We start from the raw sequence: 13,714 nt of genomic DNA on the forward strand, positions 1-13,714 counted from the left end.
CTCTCCGCAGTTTTCTCCTTCCTTCGTCCAACAACCTCCGAGGTTCAATTCCTACGCCAATAAATCAAAATGTCTCTCGTCAATCTTGCCGCCGTCTGCTCCCATCTGAACAATGCCACCAAGGCCCGCCTGGGTCTCACCTCCATCCCCAACAGCAATCTTCACTTGAAGCTCTGCCAGGCCCTGCAGAACTCGGGCTACATCTCCTCCGTCGTCCGCGGAGGCCCGACTCCTCCCCCGACACACCCCATCCTTGGCTTCCCGACCGCCACCGAAGAGGTGGAGCCCATCACTCGCGATAATGTTGCGTCGAGACGTCTCTGGCTGGGTCTGAAGTACTGGCAGAACGAGTCTGTTTTGGGAAAGGTCATCATGATCAGCAAACCGAAGCGACGGATCACTCTTGATGTCGAGTCTTTGCGGAAAATCGTTCGCGGTGATGAGGCCCACCATGTTGCTGGTCTGCGGTCCCCCGGTGAGAGTCTCTACCTCTCTACAGATAAGGGTATCATGGAGGCTCGCGAGTGTGTGGAGAAGAAGATGGGAGGCTTGGTGCTTTGTCGCGTGCAATAGATCCAGCATCCGAAGTCATAGTCGGTTGTCGGATCCGTCTTTTTAAGGCGGCAGAGCGTGTACTAGGATACCTTGGTCTTGTCTTTCTTTTTGCATTTACTCTGGAGTTTGTTTGGTTCGCAGCGGAGTCTCCTTTATAAGACTCGTTTCTTTCGCGTCTTTCGCGACTGTTGGTTAATTCACCTCGGTCGAGGATCTGTATATTAGATATTTGCGTGTATCGCATCTCTTGTGCTCTGCTCAACTGAGCAACACCGTGTGTAGATAACGACTTGAAAAACATGTCCAGATCTTCTTCAAATGTCTACCCTTTCAATTCATTTCTTGGTATGATTGGACTGTGCAGCCCGAGTCATTCGATGTTGACGTCTACATATTGAGTCGACACGTGGTTGATCTCTCGGGTGTCACCGCATTGTACCAGGAATTCGAACGTTCTTCTCCCAACCTCATTATGGATCCTAAGAATAGCCCAGATATCTTGGACTCGAAAAAGATTCTCATCTCTGGGGGCACCGGATTTGTTGGGTCTGCAACGGTGCGCGCCCTCGCAGAAAAGCATCCCTGTTGCGCCATCACCGTCATCGACCGCAGTCCCCCACGCCCCCAACATGCACTACCAGAGGGCATTGCATGCATGCAAGTTGATGTGACCTCGGCTTCCGAGGTTAGCAAGGCATTCGAGAAGGTTCAGCCGGATATAGTAATCCACACGGCTGGTATTATCCCAGCGCTGGCTGACCGGTTCGATCGGAGGTTGGAGACGGAGGTGTGGAAGACCAACGTCGTTGGAACCCAGAATATGCTGGATTCAGCCACAGAAAATGGGGCCGATGCATTCATCTATACCAGCACCTGCTGCGTGGTGACGGACGATATGCGATCATCCTATGCCAACATTGACGAGCGGTGGCCCACATCGCCAAATTCCCTGATTTACGGCGAATCTAAGGTTGCAATTCATGGTTCTGAGGTTATGAAAGAAGAGGAAACTAACTGACCAGAATTAGGCTACGGCAGAGGCTCTTGTTCTCCAGGCATCCAGCGACAGAATGGCCACTTGTGCCTTACGCCCCTCTGTGCTCTGCGGACCAGGTGACTGCCAGTTGGTGCCAGCAATTCATGCATGCATTGCCAAGTCCGAGACCCCGTTTATTATTGGCACTGGACAGAACTTGTGGGATGTCACCCATGTGAGCAACGTCGCCGATTCGCACGTCCTAGCTGTGGAGAACTTGATGACCTCTCGTACAGCGGCTGGTGAGGCGTTCTTTATCCAAAATAATGAACCCATCACTTTTCGGGATTTTTGTCTGGCAGTATGGGCGCAATTCGGGCATGTGCCGCCTTTCGAGATTCGAATCCCGGAAGGATTAGCGTGGTTTGCAGGATTGGTCTGTGAAATCGCCACCTGGGTGACTGGGACCACCACCACTTTGAGTCGAGGAAGTGTACGGGATGCATGTGCCGTGCGGTATGCTAGCGGAGATAAGGCTAGAGATATCCTGGGGTACGAGGCTCGCATTGGCATTGAGGATTCTATTCGTTTAAGCTGTGAGGTAAGACATCTTACGCGGTTTTGATTCGAATTGTTAAAGGTAAAATCGGTGACTTACTTTGGAACTGCAGGATTATGCTCGTCGTATCGGAGTAGAAATCCCCATCTCAAGCCAATCAGGGAACCCAGATACCAATCATGTCATTGACAGTTAACTAAACTTTCCAGATGGAGACCCTAACAATTAACCCCGATCATTGTGGGAGCCACCTACTCCAGAGGCGTTCCTTAGCTCTATCCTAATTTTAATTGCCACTCGAGGTAAAAAATGATCCGATACATTTTATGGGGAAAATTTGTCATGTCAAGTCTGATCTATGCATAATGTAAGACATTGGGCGGTTCATTGGGCTGCTAAAGTCCCTAAAGCGGGTTATACTTCCAAGCGGATCACGACCGAAGTAATCAACTTGAACCAAAATTGAACGTTGATCGCTCCACCAGAGATAATCAAAAAAATTCGGCTCATGCTTTGATTGGGCCACAAGTTCTTGTCTGCCCAATACTTACACAATGCGCAATCCCCGGGTGAAGATCGAACCTCAATCGAAGTCGGACAACAGAACATTTGTTGATGAACATCACGAGTGTGCCATGTGCTCCGCCTCCACCGTCAGGCTCACTCATCTTATTCTTGCAGATCCTCTCATGGCAACTTTCAGGTTGTCATTAAACTACTAGAAATCAGAGCCTGACCTAGATTCATGCCGTCCTGCCCAACATGCTGCCCAAAGGAGTTGCCCGCAGCTCAATTGTCGCAGGGTGAAGTACCGATGCCTACTGTTGGTCCTGCTGCCTTGGAGCTTGTGAAGATCTGAGCTATGTATTGCAAATTCATCCCCATCCCGATGTGGACACCCGTCTCCTCCAATCATCCTAGAGCCACTCCGCAACGCCCCCGTTACTTCGAATCAGTGTGCAAGACGTACCGGTTTCGACCGCGATCGATCGACCTTCATTCATGGAAAGACACCGGTGTGGCACAGGGGCACCGGGGTTGTTCCCTGTCAGCTCCATGCACTTGGCCCATGTCTAATAACAGTATCCAGGTCACTGGTGCATTGTTTCCCATGGTGATTTCTCCACCCTGGGCGTGAAGCTCCTACGCGGCTCTCCGTCCACTTGTTGGTGTGTTGAAGCACGGTCCAGCTGTAGGCGTCAGGCACACCTACCAGAAAGATCCCACCCGAATGTCCTGGATATATAATACTCGCTAGTTGGCCACCCTGCGATTCTTCGCACAAGGATTTGCCAGCTTTTTTCACTCCCTTTCATAAATTCCTTTTACGCCTTTTAATTTTGGCCTCGGACTTCAACGTACGCTGGACTACGCAGTCTTCGTCCATACACATTTATTTCATTCGTTTGCCTCGATGGTTCCGGCCTTTGCTCCCCCTTTGACGGCTGTTCCAGCGAGCTTTCAGCCATTGTCGACACCAGCAAACTTACGATCTCGAGCGGGTTCGGTCAGCAGCAAGCTGGATTTTCTGTCTCGCCCCAGGTTAGCACAAACAAATACCATTCCTCTTGCCTCGTTCTATTTTTCTTTTCAGCTGGCTTTCGGAGGGAACACTGGCTCACATCTACCAGCAGCAACATGGCTCAGAACTCTATGTATATACCTCCGGGAAATCCTCCCGTTATCCATGCTCGGCAAAGGTACATCTATACCAAGTATAGTGGTCTCTCCATTCCTCACCCTGGCGCTTTCATGGCCTTCATTATCCTTGCTAAGTGGTAAAAGGGCACCGTCGACACCTCGACCTTACGGCGTGAGGGACAACCGTCCGCTCATGGTCGATTTTGAACAACCACGCCCTCACTACCCAGGAACCCCAACCTCTATGGATAACTACGGCCATATGATGAATCAGTCCATGGGACGCATGTCTTATCCTCCAGTTGGGCACTCCATGCCCCCGGTCCCTGTATACTCTGAATGGAATCATCCTGTCCACGAGCCGCTGCGGCAGGATGTTGGACCCCCGAATACCCCGGAAAGCCCAACGTATATCGTGGAAAGAGCCATCCGGCGAGGTCCCGATTCAAACCGAGGAAGCTCCCAGTACATTTCCCAGAGACGAACCTCTATCCGGGGCGATGAATTCGATGGCCCCCATCAAATCCTGGACCCACCTTCTTCTCGAAGTGTGCCAACTCGAGAGGAAGAGCTGCCCCAGCTCCCGACTAACCTAGATGCTGCCGAACAAGATAAAATCCTGCACGAAGTCAATGACCGTCTTTCTCTATCAGCCTATGAGTTTTTTGCAAGATACCAATTCCCCATTCCTCTGGAAACGGACAAAAGGCCAGTCCAAGTTCCTTCAGACCGGGAATGGAATGAATGGGTCCATCTTTTGAAAAGACTTGCTACAAGACGTCGTATCCCCCGACACACCCTGCACAACGGCCAGATCAAGCAGCTCATCACCGTTCTTGAAAACTCCCTGGAGATGCGCCATGCTGCCAAGCATAGCTCGCGACCCGTCAAGGATGATCGTAACGTGCTTCAGCTCATTTCCGCGGGAACCCAAGTTGCAAAGATCCTCAAGGATTCTAGCGCTATGCAGTTCTTCGACCGTCTTTATGTTGACACGGAGAAAATGATTAATGACCGACGCCGCCGCGTCAGATTTGCTACCCCCTGAGTCTCTGGATGTATGGCCATTCCATTTCTCATTCACTCTGATTATCCTCAAGCCCATGGATGTTTACCTCAGTGATTTCCATTTCCCCTGGGCCTTCATGCTTCCGTTTTGATTCTCGCTTTGATGGACCTGGATATTCCCCGGACTCCTTCATTTATCCCATGGAGACCATAAGGACCGACTGCACGTCGTGGCTGAAGGACCCCTTGCTGGCTTAGGACTTGTTTCATATTTGAGCCCCGCCTTGATCACCGAAGTGAAACACGCCAACTCAGCGGATACATTAACTACGCCCACGACGGAAACTACTTTGCGCCGCCTGCCCCATTTGCGCACCTCATACCTATGTTTGTAAACTGTAAACTGTGGGACTTTCACAAGTTCTGCTTATTTGACAGTCAAGAGGAGGGAGGACAGTATCTGACACCAACGTATTTGTCCGGTTGGTCGATCCATTTGTCTTTGATCTTTTTTTCCCTTTTTTTAACGGCGTCCCTTTTCACGAGTATGTTTGTTTTTTGTTTCTTTTCGGGATGGCTGTCTCTCATATACTAAGTTCATGTGTTCATGTCATAGTGTTTCCGCTTTGACGTTTTTGATGTATTACACCCCAACGCTAAGGGTAACGCGAACGCGCAAATGACTACCTTTGACGACGTTTCAGGCGTTTTTTCTGCCTGGCTTTCTATTCGTTGATCGACATCTGATGATACTAAAACTACACAACACGGGTCGTGCGTAGATTGAATATATCAGGGAAACCCCAAAAAACCATGTTAAACAGTCGCGCTCCACGGCTCCAACATGAGGCTGTGCCCCTTTCCTCCGATTTCAATGATTCTTCGAACATAACATGCCGCTTCCCTTGGCGACTTACTCCCCCTGATCGGCTCAAAGTTCAAGTCGCAGATCAAAAGTTTCTCGTTTTCCAAATCTTACACTACTCTATTGCTTCGAATCATGGGTTCTAATAAACACACTAATTCCCTATCATGTGTTGAGGATTTGCACATATCTTTTAAGAATCTACTAGAGGCTTTCTGCCCCTCATTTCACGCAGCGCCTGCCTCGGTAGATTCACTGATTATTATACTATATCTCCTTCTCAGTCTGCTTTTCATTTACCCACCCCGTCTCTCATCCAGTACCCTACCTTCTTCCCTACCGTAGTTAAAGAGTCAAAGGGCTCCCCAAATTTATACGTAGCAGAAAGAAAGAAAATAAAATAAAAGTGGAAGGAAAAGAAAGAAAACATGAAAAGACGGGGGCTGGGGGGTTTCGAGCGTATGTTCAAAAAGCCCGCGGTGTACCCAAGTAATAGACGGTCGATCATGAGAAACAAAAGGAAGAAGCTTAGCTTATGCATATATGAGCTGTAATTTCTACTTAAATTTGGTGATTATTCTATTAGTCTGGCATACGGAAGGATGGGTTGTCATAGAATTGCCTTAAATTGAAGCAAAATTTAGGCTATGCACCAGGGTCCATGAAGGTAACCTAAATCATCATACAGGGAACGGGTCGCCGAACTAGAGAAGCCAACATGCAGCCACCATTGATATGACACTCTGTCATTGGGCAGGTTGCAGTCCGCCGGGGAACTTCCGTTTGAGGCTTGAGCTGTACCCCACATACTTTGACCACATATAGTAGAAGCGCCGATGAAGAAAAGTATTCAGGCAATTCTTCAGTTTCAAATTCAGCCATTGTGTCTCTGCTTATTGCTTTCCCCGCTATCTTCTCGGCAAAAATGAAATTTTGTATGAAGCCAAGCGATTTACCAGTCAATTCACCCTTCGAACCGGACTATATCCGGGAAAACAACCGAATGATTGGTTTCAACATTCTGTTTACCTGCTTCAATCATCCTAAACTCAAGTCTCATGTGGATATATAAGCCTGATTGATCTCTGTTTGACCTTCTTTCTTTCAATTCCGGGGCATTTGAACCTTATGTTATTTTTTACCTGCAACACACTGCAATGAAGTATTCCATTACTGCTGGTTTTGTTTCAGCTGGCACTTTGTTGCTCTATGCATTACCAGGCGTTGCAGCGACCTGCGATCTTCCGTCGACCTACAGTTGGACATCCACCAATGCACTAGCAGAGCCCAGTTCAAACTGGGTGTCCTTGAAAGACTTCACCAACGTTGTCTACAACGGCCAGCATCTTGTATATGGGTCAATCGTTACATCTGATGGAAATTATGGCTCGATGAACTTCGGTCTCTTCTCAGACTGGTCTAACATGGCCTCGGCGAAACAAACCGCAATGACCCACTCGACTGTTGCACCCACCCTCTTTTACTTTGCGCCAAAGAGCATCTGGGTTCTGGCCTACCAATGGGGTTCAACCGCGTTCTCTTATCGAACATCCAGCGATCCCACCAACGCCAATGGATGGTCATCGGAGCAGCCACTTTTCTCTGGAACCATCTCCGGCTCCAGCACCGGTGCTATCGACCAGACAGTCATTGGAGACGATGAAAATATGTATCTTTTCTTTGCAGGAGATAATGGAAAGATCTACCGAGCCAGCATGCCTATCGACGATTTTCCGGGTAACTTCGGCACGTCATCGGAGATCATCTTAAGTGATACGACTAACAACTTATTTGAGGCGGTCCAAGTGTACACTGTTCAGGGCTACAAGAAATACCTCATGATCGTCGAGGCGATAGGGACAAATGGACGATACTTCCGCTCATTCACGGCTGAAAGCCTGGATGGTTCGTGGACAGTGCAAGCCGGTACTGAGAGCCATCCATTTGCTGGAAAGGCCAACAGTGGCGCCACCTGGACCAACGACATTAGCCACGGCGATCTTGTTCGCACCAACCCTGATCAAACAATGACTGTTGATGTGTGCAACCTGCAACTTCTCTACCAGGGACGTAATCCCAACGACAGCGCAGACTACAACTACCTGCCTTATCGGCCAGGCGTGCTGACACTGAAACAATAAACAAGTCTCTTTGGAATCGGGTGCTTCATGCACTCAGAAGCTTGATAAGTTTATCAATCAAAGTGTATCCAGTTGAAATTTTATTGGTGTGCAACGCTTGAACTCCGTAACCCCGTAGCTTTGATTCACATTCTTAGTCCATCCACTGCACAGGGCCTGATAGGTAGCTACGGCGGTAAGAAAATCCCATCGCTTGCAAATATATATATATATATATAAGTAAATAAATAAAAATAGATAAATAAATAAATAAATCTGCCCACGCAATAAAAAAGCGTCAACCACTCTTTCAGTGGTGAAAGCGAAGGCAAAAAGATTGACCAGACTGGGGCTCGATCCCAGGACCTTATCGGTGTTAACGATACGTGATAACCAACTACACCATCCGGCCAATTGATGAAAAAAGGTGGGGATATTGTCCCTATAAACTAAAATCTTATTTCGTAACACCAATGCATCCACAATGTGGATCAAGAACTACCGACCCGCAATAGTTTTGCCTTGGGGCTTTCTGGATGCTCAGCTATGATTATTTAAGTCTTGGCCTGCTTTCAGTACTTGATGCTTGGATTCAATATCCTTTATTGCAATGGAAATTTCCGATGAAATTTCGACACACTTGAATAAATATTAGATTTCAAGTTGCAAAATATATACATTTGCATCCAGCTAACGTAAATATATATTCAAATGCCGGCGCAAGTTTTCCAAGCGAGAGCTTATTATTATCGCTTGATCCCGATATTATCCATTTCAAATTTACCCAGTCCTACAACACTGGGATGCAATGAGTATAAATCTAGCCCAAAGTCATTAGGATCGCGCTAGCATCGTATCGCAACTAACAATGTCGAACCTTCGCGCCAACAGCGATAAGCAATAAAGCGCAGTCACTTCTCCGTCTCTTCCCAGGTGGTTCAACCCCATAGGCTATTTTTATGCAGATCAGGGCACTTGTTCATCTGAAGTTTTGGCGTGAAGACGCCCAACCTAACCTATATATTTGAATTGATTCACAATTTTAGGTACTCAGTCTAGCCTTTTATTCGTAAGGATTCCAGCAGCACTCCAAAAAAAAGATAAGGCACCTAGAACGATAGTAACCGGGACAGACGCGTCCTGTAAATCACCTGGATGAGTCCGAATCCACCACCAGAAAAATGCAAATGGGCCAGCCACCATGATGCAGTGGTAGATAAGAACATGAAGGAAAGACACAGCAAAGACAGCTTCAAGGCCCCATATGGGCGAACCTTGATCGCTTTCAAAACACCTTGACCTTTTCGGAATGCGTTCTAGGCACCTTGCTCCATTCGGGGGAAGCATACAGTCATGAGGAATTGGCCAGGAGCAAGGGGCGCAACAAGTGTAGAATAAAGCCTCAAATAAATGAGGCGAAATTGGAGGATTCTTCGCGTCGATAGCTCCGGCACGGGGCTTATACTGGTAGTCTTGATGATCGGGAAGGTCCCTGTATTCGCGAACCATACGTTTAAGGGACAATCTGTTGAACTAGTATTGGTGAATAGTTAGCCTACCTGGCTTTAGTAGGACGACTGGACCGTACCTTGACGACCTCGCAATTTTCCATTTGCCAAATAGAGAACCATAATCTCAGGAGACCTCGATGCATTCGATAGAATTTTTTTATGTCTTTGAAAACACTATAATCGGTACTGTAGTCATGAACCAAGATTTGAGCCGGCGTGAGAGTCCGCTGTGCACCTTGAACGCCAAATAAGATCCAGCTTTGGGATTGAACAGTTGGAACTGTTGGATTCGTCTGCATATTTTGATTTGAAATGGGGTTTGTTGGGGTAGGCTGCGTTGGAACCGTTGTCGCTGGATGGTTATTGTTACTAGTTGACGATCCACGTCGCAGAAGCGAGCCGGATGAATCGCTCCCTGAAGGTGTATATCTTTGAGCTGCTGCTGATTCTGCGGTAGATGATGGTGAAGAATGTTTTTTTTGAGTTGTGTCTTCATTGAGCCAGGTGGGTGTTGTCGTAACCTCTATTTTTGTCCTGCAACTATATCGCGACTGAGGCCTGTCATCGGAGAGGACGAGTATTTTTTCCACAATTGCATGTTGCTCTGTAGTGATTTCTTGCCACTGCTGTGCACTGCAAGTCTTCTATAATTTAGCATTGACCTACAAAGTACTAAGATCGACTTACACATTGCCAGAACATTCGAGATTCACTATCCCTGAGCAACCGTTTTCTCGGCTTCAGTGGCCACCAATTCCATCTTGCTTGCGTTTGATCTTCTATCCACCCTTTTGCCCGATTTATGAGCGATAAATCCTGTTCCTGTGAAACCCAAATGTTATTTTTAGGGATCGACAGAAGAACACATTGCAAATCAGAAGGGAGAAACATAATCATGAAATCCTTCAGAAGGACTTGGAATGATCTGGCTTTTCGCATAAATATTTTCATCTCAGAAATAGTCCGGTCACTCTTCAGGCCTTCTCCCTGCTCTTCTAGGATATGAACAGCGAGCTGCTGGCTGATTCGCTGCCTTCCTTGCCTGCTCCGCAATATTCTAGCGACAGCCTTTTCAGCTTCGGTTTCTGCTTCTGCAGAAAGATTCTTGTGAAAGGATTTCAATAATCGTTGCAGATTCTCCACAAAGCGCTCTCTGCTCATTTGAACTATGGCGTTCTGGCATAAGTCTCGGAAGAGAGGCTCTTCGGCGAGAAATACCCTGATTAGAGCTTGACTGGCCATTTTTTCTTCGTTGTCAGTGTCGCCGGATACTTGCGAGCTTATATCTTCATTGTCGGACGCAAGGGACTGGGGTTCGTGGTAATATCCAGATCTAGTCTCGTTCAGTGTTCCTGGAACTGGTGGTCCGATGTTTGGCCGGAAAGTGATCTCCGAAGAGAGAGCCAACATTGCAGGCCGCGATGTCGAGGCGTAACCAGAGTCTCTTTCCAAGCTTTTCCGTAGCGTTTCTGATGATTTGCCGACGGATCCTTGGTTCATTGTCTGGACTATGCTAGGAAGAATAGCGCCGTCAATAGACCCTTCCTGTACCTGGCGTCGAGGGGTAGGCGGATTTAGAACTGGGCCTCTTGCAGGTGTGGATTTTCGCCCTGTAGACAAGCGTTAATTTGGGGCTACTATGAATATTTCATTGACTCACGATCGAGTTCTCCATTGTTCTCATTAGGTTGTTCGGATATTTCTAATACTTCATCCTCAGAAGTATATTCTTGTGATTCGATGGACGGGCTAGGCGACTGAATGGAAACATCGAATTCCGGTTCTGGATTGCCATCGGTTACCATATCAACCATACAGAGCGAGCATCGCCTCCTCGCACAGTATATGCATGCGACGTGTACAGCAGAATTATGAGGCCCGAATGAGCAATCACAACACCACCAAAGGTAAGTCGTGTAAGTCATGTCTATGCCTGGACGATCAAGAATTTGGAGATTCAGTACTCGAAATAATCGGAGTTAAAGTATTGAGAAATTCTTTGAGTATCTTAACAGAGGAAGTGCAATTGAGAAGGGGCTCTAAGTAGGGGGTTCTTTGGGCGCCAGATCGAATCGTTGTGACTGTAACGATGCATCTACAGGGAATGTGTCAGCACGAGAGGGGAAGCCTACGTCAGCATCAGCGCTTCAGGGGCGTACAGGGCGTCCAGGTGGAAAATAAAGGCGTTTAGGGCTCCAAGACGGGAATGGGGCTGAAGAGTTGGGCGCCAACGGAATTTCCACGAATCAAAACAAAAAAGAACAAGAAAAGCAGCATTCAAACAGCGCACCAGGATTAGCATGTGGTCACCTACAATATAAACCGACCTGCATATGACTTGAATGCGGCTAGCTGTCGGGTGGGTGTCGCCTGGGTGAGTGTCAATGCGCCAAGTCCGCTTACTGGAAACAATGCTATTGCGTCGGAGATCCTAGGCGGATCGAGTCTCGAGGCAAACGTCTGCTTTGTCGAGGAGAATGATTGCGTTCCATCTAATCGTATTTCGGAAGAAAAAAGGCAGATTGTAATCGAGCAGATCTAGCTCATGGCCCAGATCGGAAGTACTAATGCTTAGTAGAGGTCAACCGATATACTCCGCTATAGACTCTAGAAAACCATCATCGATTTAAACCTCGCTCCGATATTAGGTAAATACCAGCGGTAAGGGTCTTTCCTGTTTCGGGGGGAGCGTAAAGGAGTAAGATCTGTCCTTCTCCTTTCCCTTGAATAAAAGTGGAGGAGGAAAGCCTACATAAGTTCCCCCGGATTTCTCGCAAACGGCCTTGATCATTTACTTGCTACCTTCTAGCTTCATCACCGGCATTCTAATGACGCCCTTTTCAATCTTGTGATCCCTCAGCCCGGATAATTCTAGCACATCTATTTCGGCAATCGGCATCGCTCTTCCCCCCCACCCACCAAAACTTAGGTTCCAACATACCCCATATGCGATCTTTCAGTCTACATCCGTAGATTTACGACAAGCAGAGTAGGTACTAGAAGTCACTCAAGGTGGAAGTTGACGTCAGATTAATATTTTCGTAGGCGTCGTCGATACGACGTTGGACGACGCGGTGCAGATTGTTGGCCTCGCATGTTTTGCGCGGACATTTTAGTTCCCGCATTCGTTCGCCCAGTCATCCCATAGACATTTTCAATTAGATTCAATATTGGTTATGAAAATCACATTAGACCTCCACTTACAGAGGGAAAGATGGAATAAATATGTCAGATTAAAGGGCAATATTAATTTACATCATTTGTGTAACTGGTCATCGCATATCGATGGTAACCTAGGAATTACGCTATTGGGTTTAGCGCGTATTTATCTCAAGTCAAAGAACATATACCATAATTTGCGAGACGCATATATGAATCGGCCGGATGGTGTAGTTGGTTATCACGTATCGTTAACACCGATAAGGTCCTGGGATCGAGCCCCAGTCTGGTCATTCTTTTTGCCTTCGTCCCGCACTTGATGGTGGGAATGTGGATGTTTTTTTGCATGTGGGGCGGGAACATGGGATCCCATTGGTGGAGCGAATGAGCGCGCAGTATATTGAACAGCTTGGGCCATTGATTACTGGAAGTTACATATTGACGTAGGATTTTGAAACTGAGATTCAGAATTCTAAGTACTGGAGTCAGTCCTCAAAAGGATCTGGAAGCGATGTAGGCATATTGATGTGATTATTTGAATAGGAACATTGACAAGACTGTGTAGACCAAGACTCATAACTTTTTGTTGACAAGTCAAAGCAAGGGCAAATTGGGTCTCATTGAGTCATTTTTAGTTCCAGAATTTCAAATGTAAACAAAGACAACATGAGTATGGAGATTTCATAAAGATAAACAAGAAGTTCATCCTTTTTCCTGTCTCTGATTCCACCATCCCAGATATCCCACAGAACGCTAAAAGTGGCACATCCTCCTGTTGTGGCCGGTGCTTCTTCACCGCATGCCATTGATGGAACCGTGACTGAGGCTGTATCCTCCTTGCCACAACAGGTGCTTCTTCACCGCAAATGCGCCCAGTGGGTTGTCCCTCCACACCACATGAAAGAAAAGAAAAGCTTGAAGTCGCTGACGACTTCAAAGCCCAAAGTGTTATCCTGACTCAGTCCTCAATGAATTTATCCCGACACAAAAGTGACGCCTGTTCAGAGAGGAGCATAAGCTAAACATCTTTGTTGACGGTGACGAGTTCGTAGATTCTGTTTGCAGATGTAGGATGAAAGCTTCAGGGAGGAAGAGTGGCTTTTCAGCAGACTCATTTGGTGTGGAAGCAAAATATGGAAGGTCATCTGGAAGAAAGATTGGCAGTCTTGAAAGGTTAGCAAAGCCACAGGAATAGAATTGTAAACAAACCTTGGAACTCGGCAGGCCAGGATGGAAGTTGTTGATCAAAGTGAGTGAACACTACATCAAGGGGGTTTGACATGATGTGAAGCTGTTTGTGTTGATGAAAACATGGATGAA

General features: G+C 47.2%; 5 protein-coding genes across 5 annotated transcripts; 4 read left to right on the forward strand and 1 right to left on the reverse strand.

Annotated features, from left to right (window-relative positions):
• Positions 1–69: 69 nt before the first annotated feature.
• N7520_005036 (mitochondrial 37S ribosomal protein uS8m) lies at positions 70–573 on the forward strand (the record flags this gene model as incomplete). Its single annotated transcript, XM_057138970.1, has 1 exon — positions 70–573. One exon carries the CDS (start codon positions 70–72, stop codon positions 571–573), a length of 504 nt encoding a protein of 167 aa, XP_056997177.1.
• Positions 574–1,027: 454 nt separating this feature from the next.
• Positions 1,028–2,286, forward strand: N7520_005037 (uncharacterized protein; the record flags this gene model as incomplete). The annotated part of the gene is made up of 3 exons (XM_057138971.1): positions 1,028–1,525; positions 1,584–2,132; positions 2,203–2,286. The coding sequence occupies 3 exons, from the start codon at positions 1,028–1,030 to the stop codon at positions 2,284–2,286; spliced, it is 1,131 nt and encodes a 376-aa protein (XP_056997178.1).
• A 1,442-nt stretch (positions 2,287–3,728) lies between these two features.
• N7520_005038 (uncharacterized protein) lies at positions 3,729–4,779 on the forward strand (the record flags this gene model as incomplete). The annotated part of the gene is made up of 2 exons (XM_057138972.1): positions 3,729–3,790; positions 3,876–4,779. The coding sequence occupies 2 exons, from the start codon at positions 3,729–3,731 to the stop codon at positions 4,777–4,779; spliced, it is 966 nt and encodes a 321-aa protein (XP_056997179.1).
• A 1,982-nt stretch (positions 4,780–6,761) lies between these two features.
• Positions 6,762–7,745, forward strand: N7520_005039 (uncharacterized protein; the record flags this gene model as incomplete). Its single annotated transcript, XM_057138973.1, has 1 exon — positions 6,762–7,745. The coding sequence occupies one exon, from the start codon at positions 6,762–6,764 to the stop codon at positions 7,743–7,745; it is 984 nt and encodes a 327-aa protein (XP_056997180.1).
• A 2,134-nt stretch (positions 7,746–9,879) lies between these two features.
• N7520_005040 (uncharacterized protein) lies at positions 9,880–11,049 on the reverse strand (the record flags this gene model as incomplete). The annotated part of the gene is made up of 3 exons (XM_057138974.1): positions 9,880–9,897; positions 9,923–10,845; positions 10,896–11,049. 3 exons carry the CDS (start codon positions 11,047–11,049, stop codon positions 9,880–9,882), a joined length of 1,095 nt encoding a protein of 364 aa, XP_056997181.1.
• Positions 11,050–13,714: the final 2,665 nt, after the last annotated feature.

The sequence above is a fragment of the Penicillium odoratum genome (assembly GCF_028828045.1).
Source record: "Penicillium odoratum strain IBT 22623 chromosome Unknown utg000004l_segment0_segment0, whole genome shotgun sequence".
NCBI lineage: Eukaryota > Fungi > Ascomycota > Eurotiomycetes > Eurotiales > Aspergillaceae > Penicillium > Penicillium odoratum.